Source organism: Eptesicus fuscus, chromosome 23 (genome assembly GCF_027574615.1).
Source record: "Eptesicus fuscus isolate TK198812 chromosome 23, DD_ASM_mEF_20220401, whole genome shotgun sequence".
Taxonomy (NCBI): Eukaryota; Metazoa; Chordata; class Mammalia; order Chiroptera; family Vespertilionidae; genus Eptesicus; species Eptesicus fuscus.
The window spans coordinates 4,349,778-4,364,715 of NC_072495.1; the positions used below are offsets into that span (position 1 = coordinate 4,349,778).

The 14,938-nt window shown below is 44.7% G+C and overlaps 1 protein-coding gene across 1 annotated transcript in view; it reads left to right on the top strand.

Moving 5' to 3' along the window:
• CIT (citron rho-interacting serine/threonine kinase) overlaps nt 1–14,938 on the top strand; it is a 163,874-nt gene that overhangs the window by 37,398 nt on the left and 111,538 nt on the right. Inside the window, exon 8 of the mRNA XM_054712660.1 lies at nt 1,197–1,350. Within this exon, the coding sequence (XP_054568635.1) occupies nt 1,197–1,350 (154 nt within the window). The remainder of the gene's footprint in view (nt 1–1,196; nt 1,351–14,938) is intronic.

The following is a 14,938-nucleotide window of genomic DNA, read 5'->3' on the forward strand; positions in this document are numbered from 1 at the left end:
AGAGTAGTTAAGTAACTTGTCCAAAATAACACAGGCAGTCTGGCTTTGCAGTCCATGCTCTTGATGTCATGCTATAGTGGCTTCTTAGTACTACTAGCTATCGAATGTGATTGAGGGCATGAATCAGAAATATAATAATATATATAAAGTAGAATTTAAAACTATTTTCTAATAACTGACTATTCACTATAGCCGTGGTCGGCAAACTGCGGCTCGCGAGCCACATGTGGCTCTTCCACAAAATACCATGGCCTGGGCGAGTCTATTTTGAAGAAGTGGCATTAGAAGAAGTTTAAGTTTAAAAAATTTGGCTCTCAAAAGAAATTTCAATCATTGTCCTGTTGATATTTGGCTCTGTTGACTAATGAGTTTGCCGACCACTGCACTATAGTAAGCCCATTTCTTAAAGATATGACAAATATAAATGTTTTAGTTTCAACCAAAAGGAAAAAAAGTGTTTTCACAGGTTTTTGTATCTCACCCAATTTCATCTTTCTGGAATACTTAATACATATTTTTATATGTATAATACATATTTTATTTGCTTAATACATCCATAGTTATTTGTTATTCTTGAGTCTCCTCTTGAGTTAAAGTTTCCACTTAGATGATTCGTGGGGCTGATTTATTCCCTTCATTTCAGCCCACCATTCAGCAATGAGTAGATCGCACTCACTACATTTAGGTACCAGATTTACAGTGATGAGCAAGGAGAAGGTTCTCTGTCTTCTTCCTCCATCGTCACCCAGAAATCAGAATACATGTGTGTGTGCAAAAGCAGAATGCAGAGGGAGAGTGCAGGAAGGAGTGACAGGGTGGAAGAGGTAGGCAGGGAAGAAGGGCCCAGGGTGGGCAGGGTTGTCTAGGCAGACAGAACAGCATGATTTGTTCAGGCAGCTTTAAATAGCTCATCATTGTTGGACAGCCAGAGGGAGACGGGGAATGGAGCTAGATGAAATGGGAGAGGAGCAGGGGTCAGGTCATGGAAAGCATTGAACCCTTGCAAAGAAACGAGGCCTGTTCCTGTGAACAGGACATTTATTTTGGGAGCCTGCCTTTGGTTCAAAGTGAAGAGGGCACAAAACTTCCTTCTTTAAAAAAAGAAAAAGAAACTTGCATATAGGAGAAGTACTTTCTTAATATTGGGGCATAGGAAGCTGAATTTGCTAAGGAAATTATTTTATTTTTTGGAATAGCGGTTTTTGAAGTTTCCAGATGACCCCAAAGTTAGCAGTGAATTACTGGATCTGATTCAAAGCTTGTTGTGTGGCCAGAAAGAGAGACTGAAGTTTGAAGGCCTTTGCTGCCATCCTTTTTTCTCAAAAATCGACTGGAATAACATTCGTAACTGTAAGTAGAGCTGCGGTTCCCTCAGTTCTGGGGTTGGGATTAAGAAACACATGAAAATGATCTGAAATTATTTTGGCCCACAGAAGCTGTTATAAACTATAACAATAAGGGCTTTAATTATCTACCGGATAGAAAAGGCTGATGGTGTAGTGCAGCTGTCTGAGTAAAATTCCACTTTAAAGTTGTTTGCACAGAACTGGGTCACTTATCAAACTCCGTGGTGATGTGGTCTTTAGAACATACTCCCTCAGTAAGTTAGAGAGATGGAGTTTGAAGGTAACTTGCTTCGATAGAGTTTCCTTCCAGAGGAAAAGTGGGCCTGGGTGTTTCATTCACAGGTTAGGAAAAAGATTCTGAGATTAGGCAAAGTGCCCAGGTTGCTCTGCTAATGGCCAAGCCTGCATGAAAACCATAAATGCCTCGCATTTTCATTTGCTTTCCTCTAAAATTTTGGTGTTTGCTCACAAGCATGTAAAATCTATAATGTACACACAGAATGGATTCATTCATATATCACTTTGTAATGAACTAATGCAAACTAACTTCATTAAAAACAAAGACCTGATTTATTGTCAACAAAATAAAAATGCTTGGTTTTTTACAAATTGGTGATTTTTTTAAACCTTTTTTTAATTGGGTGTGTTGTTGATTGAATGTGCTCTAGTGACCTGACCCAGTGATTAGCATAGATTAGCCAGTAGGAAAGCCATTGGCCTGCTTGAGTGTGTTTTATTTTTGCTGATGAGGGGAGGTAGGGAAATGGAAGCCATGTCTAGGTGGCAAAACCAGGTTTCTAGTTGGAACTGTTGTATTTATCACCGCTTGTACCTTCAGCTGGAATGTGTTGGGTTAAGATCCAGTATTGTCCAGTTGAAAGCCATTTTTATGGTTTCTCTAACCTCCTGCCAAAATATTTAAATAGATTGCACTCTCATAAATCTTTTGGCTTTTTCCCCCTTCTGGTAGCCACATTGCTTTATTTTTCTAATCTTTAGGCATCAACCCCCAACTCTCCACGGTTCTGAGCTTTTAATCAGCGATACATTTTCAGTGCAGTCTTCCTTTTTGCTTTTAGAAAGATGATACAATTTCTTTTAGTTGCTATTCAAATACTTAATCATTTCTTGCCTTGCCTTCTCATCTCTAATACTAGAGGCCCGGTGCATGAAATTTGTGCATGGGTAGGGTCCTTGGCCTGGCCAGCAATCAGGGCTGATCAGGTTCCCTGCCTCCCTGCCTCCTCCTTTCCTCACTCCCTCAGTGGGGGCATTGATGGTCGCCCACCATGTCCGTACTGCCCCTGGTGGTCAGTGCACGTCATAGTGAACGATAGAACTCCTGGTCTCACATTTGAACTCCTGAGGGGACATTTTACATATTAGCCTTTTATATATATATTAGAGGCCCGGTGCATGAAATTTGTGCATGGGGGGTGGTGTCCCTCAGCCCAGCCTGCACTCTCTCCAACCTGGGACCCCTTGAGGGATGTCCAACTGCCCTGTGGGATCGGGCCTAAACAGGCAGTTGGACATCCTTCTCACAATCCACAACTGTTGGCTCCCAACCGCTCGCCTGCCTCTGCCTGATTGCCCCTAACTGCTTCTGCCTGCCAGCCGATCACCCCCTAACCTCTCATCTGCTAGCCTGATTGATGCCTAACTACTCCCGGCTGGCCCGATTGCCCCTAACTGCCCTCCCCTGCTGGCCTGGTCACCCCTAACTACCCTCCCCTACCAGTCTGGTCACCCCTAACTGTCCTCCCCTGCAGGCCTGGTCGCCCCAAACTGCCCTCCCCTGCTGGCCCGGTCACCCCTAACTGCCCTCCCCTGCTGGCCTGGTCACCCCTAACTGCCCTCCCCTTGAGGCCTGGCCCCCCACAACTGCCCTCCCCTGCAAGTCTGACGACCCCCAAACTGCCCTCCCCTGCAAGCCTGGTCCCCCTCAACTGTCCTGCCCTGCAGGCCTGGGTCCCCCCACCCCAACTGTCCTCCCCTGCAGGCCTGGTCCCCCCCACAACTGCCCTCCCCTGCTGGCCTGGTCTCCCCCAACTGCCTTCCTCTGCCAGCGTGGTCACCCCTAACTGCCCTCCCTGCTGGCTGATCGTCCACAACTGTCCTTTCCTGCAGGCCTGGGTCCCCCCAACTGCCCTCCCCTGCTGACCTGGTCTCCCCCAACTGCCCTCCCCTGCAGGCCTGGGTCCCCCCGCCCCAACTGTCCTCCCCTGCAGGCCTGGTCCCCCACCCCCCAACTGCCCTCCCCTGCTTGCCTGGTCCCCCCCAACTGCCCTCCCCTGCAGGCCTGGGTCCCCCCAACTGCCCTCCCCTGCTGACCTGGTCTCCCCCAACTGCCCTTCTCTGCCGGCCTGGTTGCCCACAACTGCCCTCCCTGCTTGCCTTATCGCCCACAACTGCCCTCCCCTGCAGGCCTGGTCCCCCTCAGCTGCCCTCCCCTGCAGGCCTGGTCCCCCTCAACTGCCCTCCCCTGCAGGCCTGGTCTTCCCCCAACTGCCCTCCCCTGCAGGCCTGGTACCCCCCAACTTCCCTCCCCTGCTTGCCTGGTCCCCCCCAACTGCCCTCTCCTGCAGGCCTGGGTTCCCCCCAACTGTCCTCCCCTGCAGGCCTGGTCCCCCACAACTGCCCTCCCCTGCAGGCCTGGGTCCTCCCAACTGCCCTCCCCTGCTGACCTGGTCTCCCCCAACTGCCCTTCTCTGCCGGCCTGGGTCTCCCCAACTGCCCTTCTCTGCCGGCCTGGGTCCCCCCCAACTGCCTTCCCCTGCAGGCGTGGTCCCCCTCAACTGCCCTCCCCTGCAGGCCTGGTCCCCCTCAACTGCCCTCCCCGGCAGTCCTGGTCTCCCCCAACTGCCCTCCCCTGCAGGCCTGGGTCCCCCCCCAACTGCCCTCTCCTGCAGGCCTGGGTATCTCCCAACTGCCCTCCTCTGCTGCCCTGGTCACCCCTAACTGCTCACAACTACCCTCCCCTGCGGGCCATCTTGTGGCAGCCATCTTGTGTCCACATGGGGGCAGCCATCTTTGACCACATGGGGGCAGCCATCTTGTGTCTTAGAGTGACAGCCAATTTGCATATTAGATAGGAAGGATAGATTCTTGAATAAGCAGCTAATGGTTTATGCATGCACTTACAGATTATGTCTAAGAACATATCTCCATTTAAGTAAGTCAGTAAATAGTGATTAACTTATTTTGTTTTTTGGTAAACCTTGACTTTTCAGTATTGTGTCAGAATTCTCAGATTTTGCCCTAGCTGGTTTGGCTCAGTGGATAGAGTGTTGGCCTGTGGACTGAAGGGTCCCAGGTTCAGTTCCAGTGAAGGGCACATACCTGGGTTGCAGGCTCCATCCTCAGTGTGGGGCATGCAGGAGGCAGCCGATTAATGATTCTCTCTCATTGATGTTTCTGTCTCTCGCTCCCTCTCCTGTTCTTTCTGAAATCAATAAAAATATATTAATAAAAGAAGAATTTTCAGATTTTGTTCTAGTCTTTTCCTTTCGGGCTGTTTATAGGTTTTAGGCTTGTAATCACTGTTCTGTAAATGATATAGCCCCGTGGAGAATACATGTCAGTGTAGAATGTGGCCCACGCTGTCCATCATGAGGCCCATCTCTGAAGGTCATGGTTGTCTTTGGTAGGAGATGACTTTGTGATGGACTACTAATAGTCTTGGTCATCTTCACACTTGTTGCTGCCATATTGGACTCACTATTTCCTTCTGTGGCTATCTTAATTTTTCCATATCCTAATCAGTGCCCTCTTAGTTTTTCAACATTTTTAACACATGTCCCCGCCCCTTCTCCCCCCCGTACTCATTCGTATAAGGAAATTCTCTTCACCCAACTGAATCCTAATTCTTTTTTAAAAATTTATTTTTTAAAGTAAAAATTGTCTATATTTAAGATGTACAACATGATGAATTGCTATACATATACATGATGAAATGATTACTGTAGTCAAGCTAATTAACATATCCATCTCCTCACAGTTACTGTTTTTCTCTTACTTTTATTTTTTTGTGGTGAGAGTACCTGAAATCTACTCCCTTAGCAATTTTCCACACTTCAGTACAGTATTGTTAACTGTAGTAATTCTCTACATTAGATCTCTAGACTTATTCATCCTACATAACTCCAACTTTGTACCCCTTGACTAATATTTCCCTGTTTCCTCCACCTCCCCACCCTGGTAACCAATGTTCTGCTCTCTGCCTCTGTATATTTGACTTTTTTAGATTCCACACCGAAGTGAGATCATGCAGCTTTTTTCTTTCTGTGTCTGTCTTATTTCCCTTAGTACAGTGCCCTCAAGTTCACCCAGGTTGCTAATGGCAGGATATATATACTGTATATATATGTATATAATTCATCCATTGACGGACACCTGCTTGTTTCCATATTTTGCTCTTGGGAATAATGCTGCCATGAAATTCCCATGAGGAAAAAAATGGAAACAAGGTACTGCCTGAATTTTCTGTGGTTGTATAACTGAAAAAGGGCTGGCTGGGTCTCATGGTAGTTCTAGTTTTAGTTTTTTTGAGCAACCTCTATACTGTTTTCCATAGTGGCTGTACCAGTTTACATTCCCACCAACAGTGCTCAATCCTTGCCAATACTTATCTCTTGTCTTTTTTATAATAGCCAACCTAACAGGTATGAAGTGATATCTCATGGTGGTTTTGATTTGTATTTCCCTGATGATTAGGATGTTAAGCACATTTTCATATAACTCTTGGCCATTTGTATGTCTTCTTTAGAAAAATGTCTTTTCAGGCCTTTTGCCCAGAATCCTGGTTCTTAAAACTTGATGGTTTTTATTGACTTCTAACTCCCAGTATAGTGGCTCTGAAGAGTCATAAAATATGGTGGCTTCAAAAATTTTTCTTTTAATTTTAATAAACTTTTTACTTTGGAATAGTATTAAATTTATAGGAAGGTTGCAAAACTAGTACAGAGAGTTCCCGCATACCCTACTCCCAGTTTCCCTAATGTTAACATCTTACATAACAATGCCACATTGGTCAAAACTAAGATTAGTATTGGTGCATTGCTATTAATTAACTTTAGACTTGCTTCTTATTTCACCAGTGTCCCCACTCATGTTTTCTTTCTTTTTCAGGAACAGAATCCAGGGTACCATTTTGCAATTAGAGTATTTGTAGTTGCTGGGACTAATCAGATCAACTAATGTAGCTCAGCTGATGGGTGGCATCTTTCTGCCCACTGAGGATTGGTGATGCCCTTTCCTGGAGGTCCTGTGGCCTCCCTGACCATGCAGAGAGCCATGGTTTAATTTCACTGTTTCCTGGCAGATTTTCTTACTTTCACCAACCTCTGATCCCTGCATATTTGCAGTCAGCTCAGGGCTTTGTGATTGAGAACATTGCTGGACTCTATGCGATTTGAGCTGTGTTCTACCTCTAACAGAAATTATGCCTTTGTCCAGCCCTTGTTTTCATAAGCACATGTTAATTGATTTCCGTCAAACAATACACTTGAAGTCATCAAGTTCCCCAAGTTCATGGTTGCTGCTTAAATGCCTCATGGTTCCAAACTGTTGAATAGTCCACTTTCCACACACACAAGTGTTCCTTGATGAAAGCAACATTAACTTCTCGGCTGTTTCACCCCTAATTCTTTTTTTTTCTTGTTGTAACTAACAGAAGTACTGCTTAACACAGCAGGTAATCTTCTAAAACTCATTATCTCAAGAAGTGGTCTTGGCTGGATATATAAATGCAGTTTAAGAAGGGTCTGGGCAAATTTATGAATGACAGAGTTGGGAATGGCTTCTGAGAGAAACTTGGACAAGTCTTGGCTTTGACACTGAAGTCAGATGGAGCATCTGTGTCCCCCCGAGGCCTGCCCATGGGGGGTGATATGGGCACCACCAGGACTCTGACCCAGCTCAGGAATGCTTATTTTCCCAGCAAGCAACCTCTGTGATGAGTCACTGCCACACTCATGGGTCACCAGGTGCCCATTACTCTGATGCTTCGTCCCCAGCTTCACATAATCAGATGTAAGGTTGGGTTTTCAGCTGCTTATTATTATTATCATTATTTCAAGGCTGCTTTCCAAGTTTTAGTCTGGGGCCTCTTAAGTGTACTATGTTTCTTGGGCTATGCAGTTCTGGTGATGTTCAGGTGTTGGTCAGGAGTCTGGTTGTACCCACACTGATTTTGGGCTCTGGAAAGCTGAAGCCAATCGAGCTCCTCTTTCATGCCTTTGGGGTCGCACCTGCCTTTCCTGGCATCGTGCACCTGCTCCTGTCAGTGGGGAAGCATAGCAGTCTGGTGCACTCTTCCAGTTACACCTTCTAGAACATATCCCCCCAAAGGCATGGTGATGTCAGTGCAAGTTGCACATCTGCCCCTCTCATCCACGACAACCAAGTCTTGACACTGAGAAATGCATAATGGGAGTATCGATTATGGATTATTCTCTAGAACATCTGTGGCTATTGCTCTAGAGAACTTGTATTGTCTGTTGCTTATGACATGGGCTTTTTCTTTTGATTTGCCTTTCTTTCACCATTCTCAGGAAGGCACAGTCCTTGAAAAATTAGTCTGAGTTTTCAGGTCCTTAACATTCGTTAGCAGAGAGTACATTTTGTTTTGATCTGGGAGTGCCTCTGGTGGTCCCTTGCTGATGAATACTGAGTTATTACCCTGTCAGATAGATTTCTCTCTCTCTCTCTCTCTCTCTCTCTTTTTTTTTTTTTGCTGATGATCATTATTTGCTATCTGAATAGTGAAGCCACAAGGTCATAATTCTGTGGATGCTCACTTAACCTGAGGGATGACAGCGTTTGGTTTAAATTAATGATTTAAAGAGAGGGAGTCTACACTGAGTGGCCAGATTATTATGATCTCTGAACGCATAATAATCTGGCCACTCAGGGTGTGTGTGTGTGTGCGTGTGTGTGTGTGTATTAGAGGCCCAGTGCATGAATTCGTGCATGGGAGGGGTGTCCAGCCAGCCTGGCCAGGGGGAGGGGACATGGGCGGTTGGCCGGCCTGCCTGCTGGTCGAACTCCTGGTCGAGACAATTTACATATTAGCCTTTTATTATATAGGATATACACTGAGTGGCCAGATTATTATGCGTTCAGAGATCATAATAATCTGGCCACTCATTGTATTTCTTCTTAGCCTCAGGTGAAATTCTACATATTGTTGTGTGTAGAAATAAGCACTATGTAACTAACCCATTGGGTGTTTTACTCTGGTCCCTCTGTATGATAGGAAATGGCACATATTCTGAGTCAACTCCTAGGTATTTAAGTATATCACACCATATTACTTTAAAACAATTCTGTCAGAGGTAAGGATTTTTATACCCATTTTACAGATGTGGACATTGTGGTAACTTATCCCAGGTCATATAGCAAGTGAGTAAGAGGGGCCAGATTTGGGTTGAGGTCTAGAGCCCATGCTCTTTCTATAATACCATGCATGCCCTACAAGAAATAATTGTGATTTGTAATGATGACATATCATAAACCATGTCACACTATAGATGGTTTAATCTCTGTGTCTATTTACGCATGTTTGTAACTAGAGACCTGGTGCACAAAATTCATGCACTCGGGGTGGGGGGGCAGTCCCTCAGCCCGGCCTGCGCCCTCTTGCAGTCCGGGAGCCATCAGTTGGACATCCTTAGTGCTGCTGTGGAGGCAGGAGAAGCTCCTGCCACCGCCACTGTGCTCGCCAGCCCGGCTTCTGGCGGAGCGGCGCTCACCCTGTGGGAGCGCACTGACCACCAGGGAACAGCTCCTGTGTTGAGCGTCTGCCCCCTGGTGGTCAGTGCGCGTCATAGCGACCGGTCGTTCTGCCATTCGGTCAACTTGCATATTAGCCTTTTATTATATAGGATTGCAGTAATTTTTGGATGTATAAGACTCATCATGATATTTGAGTACCTACAATGTCTAAGTGCTACATTGGGTGCTGTAGCTCTATAGGTGAGTAAATTTGGATATGACCCTGCCTTCATGGAGCTTATAGTCTAAGCGTTAGATCCTTTGCTTAGATAGAGCTATGGTTCTGTTAAAATGCTTAGTTGGTCACCTCTGGCTTACTGAACCACCAGTGCTTGATTTTAAACAAAATGTAGACCATGACCCAGTGACCCCTTCTCTGTGTATAACATTCTGTTCTTTCTGCTAATCTCTTACCCTTCCCACACCTCAGATTTAGCCTGGGAAAGGACAATCCATGTTGGATCAATGACCTACTTCTAAAATCGGGGTTTATAGTCTTGAGATGAATTGAGAGGACTGGATTCATGTTTCTGTTTATTTAGAACAGGACTTCTCAACCTGGGCACTATTGACATTTGGGACCAGGTAATTCTTTGTTGTGGGGGCTGGTGTGTGAATTGTAGCATGTTTAGCAGCACCTTTGGCCTTTGCCCATAGAGGTCATCCCTGCAGTTGTGACAACCAAAAATATCTTAGGATATTGCCCAGGGTCCCTTGGGGACAAAGTCCCCCCAGTTCAGAATCATTGATTTAAAAGAATCGACCGGTTGTTACCAGGAGAGAGTATCACAGTAATCGGAATCCCTCAAGATTGCTGTTGGCTGACAAGCAGGGGAGCCGGCATCCGGGGTCAGTGGGACCTTGCTGTGCAGCGTGAGGGCCATGGACCAGCAGCGTCAGCATCACCTGGGAGCTTGTTAGAGATGCAGAGACTCACACCCCACCTGCTAAGCCGAAGCTACAGATTCCTGTGCATATTAGCGTTTGTGAAGCTTGGCAAGAGGAGAAAATTAGATCTGAGTTTCTTGTTCATGTTTGTGGAGTCTTCCTAGTTTTGTGCTCTGGGCTCAGGCTAAGGGGAAACTACTTTTAGGCTAAGAACTTCGATGGGTGGATGGAATGCTTAGAAATGCCAAATTTTAGGCTCTGCTTTGAGGAATTGGAAGTTTTCCCTCAGATGGGCTTTATATCCTTCATGTCTTTCAAGATGGTGGTTTAACTTAATCTCCACCTGCTGATAGCAAATGGTTGTAAAAAGGCATTTTTATGCCTTCCCACACCCCAGCTTACTGCCGTTTTATATTTACCTTTAATTAAGGATGGATTAAGTTTTTCATCATTAATACTTTTTTATGCGTGTTTTATACTGCCATGCCATTTATTGAGTACCTAATATGTGCTAAGGGCTCTGCAAAATACTTTATGCATGTTATTGTTTCATTTACTTCTCCCCAAACCTCTGTGAGGCAGGTACAATTATTAGTCCCACAGTACAGATGAGGCTACTAAGGCCTGAAGAGATGAAGCCGCTTGGTGAAGGACATGGAGCCAGGCCTTGGCAGTGGCAGAAGTCAAATCAGATCTCCCTGACTCTGAGCTCTCTTAGCTTTTATTTATTTGAGAAGTTGTATAGTCCCTGGTAAAACATTCCAGTGTCAAGGAAGGTTATACAATGAAAAACATCTCCTTCCCACCACACATCCAGTTCCTCTCCCTAAAGTGAACCACTACTGCCAAATTTTTGTATAACTTTCCATAATATTTTCTGTTAATATAAATGACAGCACAGCCTGTACTCTTAACAGCATCATTATACTGCCTCCCAAGAATTCAGGAGTATTTATTGTCAGGTTATTTTCCTGCATCATTGGAATAAATGAGGGGGAAGTCTTTGCAAAACCCTACTGTGTTGATCCTTTGAATTTGCCACTCTGACTATGATTTCAAACGAGCGGTGCTTTCTTCTCAAATGAAAAGCCCCTTATGGTTTTAATATGAATATTTCAGTTATTTATTTTAGTGTTGTTTTTCAGATAGCATTCTCTCAATGGCATGTGCAGTGTGTGTGTGTGTGTGTGTGTGTGTGTGTGTGTGTGTGTGTGTGTGTGTGTTTTGAGCCTTTTAAAGATCTCCTATCATTTGAGCAGGCTTCCGGCCATGTGTTGTTTGTGAACCAGTTTGAGGACGGTGGTAGATGTACTTCTCTGTTAGCCTTGGGTGGCCCCTTAAATGTATCTCCCTGTCAGACACCCACCCAGTCACTTCAGGGGCAGGAGGAAGGGAGGAAAAGGAGCTGTTTGGGGGACTGGTATAAGGAGGGTAGAAAGAGGGGGGATGCTATAGTTGTGATGGCAGAAGCACAACTTACTGGACCACCTGCTAAAACATAAAAAAGGAATAATGAAGACATGTCAGTAGCTCTTATAGTCTTATGGGATGTACAGGTGGATATTGATGTGTCTCTTGAGGGCTGTTCTTTTTTTAGAGAGTAAGTCATTGACAGGAGAAAATAGACTAAAAAGAGCTAAATGCTTATGAATTAGAATGATAGGATTTCATTCTAGAAGCTACATCCAGATGTTAAACATATGTAATATTTCACTTTATTCCAAGGTAAGTTGAAACAAGCTTATTTCAGCTATAATTGCAGTATTAGAAGGAACAAAACAAATGTAGAAATCTGGGTGGTGGAAATACCAGGGTAAGGAAATAAAATCAGGGTCAAAGGTGAAAACAAACAAGTTCCTGTCAAGTTCCTAGAAGATAGATTTGGTGCTCTCAGCCTTTTGGTGGCCAAAGCAGAAAGTATTATGAACAGTCCCACGAGCAAGAGACCCAGAAGGTTTGCTCAGAAAAGACTGGATTTTCTGAATGCTGGGCCTTGAGGAACTTCCCATAAATGAGACCCCTGGTGACATGGTGGACCACATCCCTCCAACCCATGCTCTGGGCCTTCCCCATGATGCTTCCTGTAGTGCCTCTCAGTGTAAGCCAGCAATGCAATGCTAAATTCCAGTTCAGCAAATCAACTCTAAATGAGGTAATTAGTGCCTTTCTTGGGAGAACATGGGAAACAGGAAATAGGTTTGTAGAGAAAGCCCATAAATTGGGATCCATAGCCCTTAAATTCTCACTTGCCAGAAAACCTTCCACAACCAAGCAATCATGGAAATGATTTGGCCAAAGATTCAACATTATATTAAACATCTGGGACTCTATTCAGCAGCCAACTTCCTAGTCAGCTCTGTGAAGTGTGGTGCTTGCATTTACTTGCATATTCGGAGGGCGATGTTTGGATAGAATTAAAGAGGGCAGTTGGCAGGAGTCAAAGAGATTACAGCCTGGGACAAAGACTAGGAGGTCCAGGTTGTTCATGACTGAAAGTTTGGCAATGATTAACAGTGTCTCACTTTAGAGAAAAGTATGGCCAACTCTGTTGCTCCCTGCTGAGAGAAAGGAAAGGTACAGCATGGACACTTCGGGTTCTAAGACCCACCCTTCTGTCCCTCAAAATTCTGACTAACAAAGGACACACACAAAGAACTGGTAGCCAGATAGGGACGAAAATGTCCACTTCATTCGTGGCAAGGCAGGTGCTCAGTAGCCTTCGATGTAAGGGTCTGTTCAGTTCACCCACCCTATTGAACAGAGAAGGATGGGAGGCCTTCCCTCGTGGCCAGGGAGGCCTTGCCGCAGTGGGCCTGGTGGAAATACGGAGGACAAGCGTGGTCACTTGGTTGAGTGCCTGCCGCATCTGGACATAGGCAGTAAAACAGGAAGTGCTAAGCCTGGTTCTTGTTTTCGCAGCAACCCTGTGCGCCACTAAAACATAGCCTGAATGTCCAAGGCCGCCTTCCTTGGGGGAGGAGTGAGTTAAAGGGTGAGACTAGATGTGTTTGTTCTACACGCCTACCTCATGGGGTGAAGGAGCCTGGGTGGAAGCTCCTTAGACCAGGAGAGAATTGGGGACAAAATATTCTCCCTTCCCAATGGTTGGAGACAGCTTTACTGGGAAAGAATAGGTGTACAGTAAGTACATGCATTGTAAGTGTGCGCTTAAGTTTGGTGTATGTATACACCTGTGAAACCATCACCACCCTCAAGATAATGAACATGTCCATCACCCCCAACAAACCTTCATGCCCCTTTGTAACTCTTCTCTGCCACCTCTTCCCCTCCTTCCCTTGCCCTCAGACCATGACTGATCTGCCTCTGTCACTCTAGTTTATATTTTCTAAACTTGATATTAAACCATACAATATGTACTTATTTTATCTGGCTTCTTTCATTCAACATAATTATTCTGAGATTCATCCACATGGTAGGATGTATCATTATTTCATTTCATTTTATTGCTAAGTAGTAGCTCATTGTATGGATATACCACAATTTGTTATCCATTCATCTGCTGATAGACATTTCGGTTGTTTCTAGTTTTTGGCTATTTGAAATATAACTTCTATGAACACTTGTGTACAAATCTATGGACATATGCATTCATTTGTCTTGGACAAATGCCCAGGAGTAGAATGGATGGATCATAGATGTATGTTTAACTTTTTAAGAAAGTGCCAAAGTTTTTTATAGTGATTGTGCCATTTTATATTCTTCCTGACAATGTATGAGAAATCTAGTTTCTCCACATCTTGCCAACACGCCAAGTGGGTGTAAAGTCACTCATATCTTGGAGTATAGTCAGCTGTGGAGATGGGCTTACATTAAAAAACATTTTCTCCCAAGTCATTGGTCATTGTCTTTAGAACATCCCCACTTTGTCTCTGCTTTCTCAGCCGGGGATGATGGTGGTGGTGGTGGTATTGTATTTGCTCTTCCAGGCCCGGTAAACTGGAAGGCAGCTCCAAAAACTAAAATGGATTCTGATTTGACCTTTTTTTGGCAAGAATATCTATAGAGGGGCTTCTCTGTTCTAAGGTGGGACAATATAAGCATTGAAAAGACTGCAGTGAAGACATCAACTGTATAAAAATTCATGTGTTCACACCAATAACTGAAAAAGAAATCTTATTGGTTACTTCTGGCCATGGCTGAGGGCCCCCACCCTCCAACTCATTACTCTGAATGTTCCTAAATACAGGGAAAGACCCAAGCATTGATCTTGCCTCCCTATTCGAACTATCTTCTAGGCCAGTGGTCAGCAAACTCATTAGTCAACAGAGCCAAATATCAACAGGACAACAATTGAAATTTCTTTTGAGAGCCAAATTTTTTAAACTTAAACTTCTAACGCCACTTCTTCAAAATAGACTTGCCCAGGCCGTGGTATTTTGTGGAAGAGCCACACTCAAGGGGCCAAAGAGCCGCCTGTGGCTCGTGAGCCGCAGTTTGCCGACCACGGTTCTAGGGTAACCAAATTGTTGATGTGGTAATAAATGCAGAAGGAATGACACAGTTGGAAAACCACCATTTTGTAGCCCTTAATGAAATAATGGCTGTAGGCAGTGGTCATCAGTGACTATTAATGGAAAGATTGGAGGGACCTTTATGGTGGAGGGACCAGGCTAATATCATTGGAACCCTTTTCATTGGGTCACAAGAAGGGAAACAAGCAGACATTGTGTGCCCTCTAATATCATGTACTAGTACGTAGCCAACACACCCTGGGGAGTATTCTTGCCAAAAGAATTGAATATGAATATATGGAAGGCCCAGGATTTAACTGCCAGTTTATAGGAGACATGCAGGACAGAAAACATGTTTAATGAGTCACAAGAATATAACCAACCAAGTCCGGAATGTGGGAAATTTTATAGGGACATGTGATCCAGTTTCTTAAACCAATAAATTGCATTAAATGG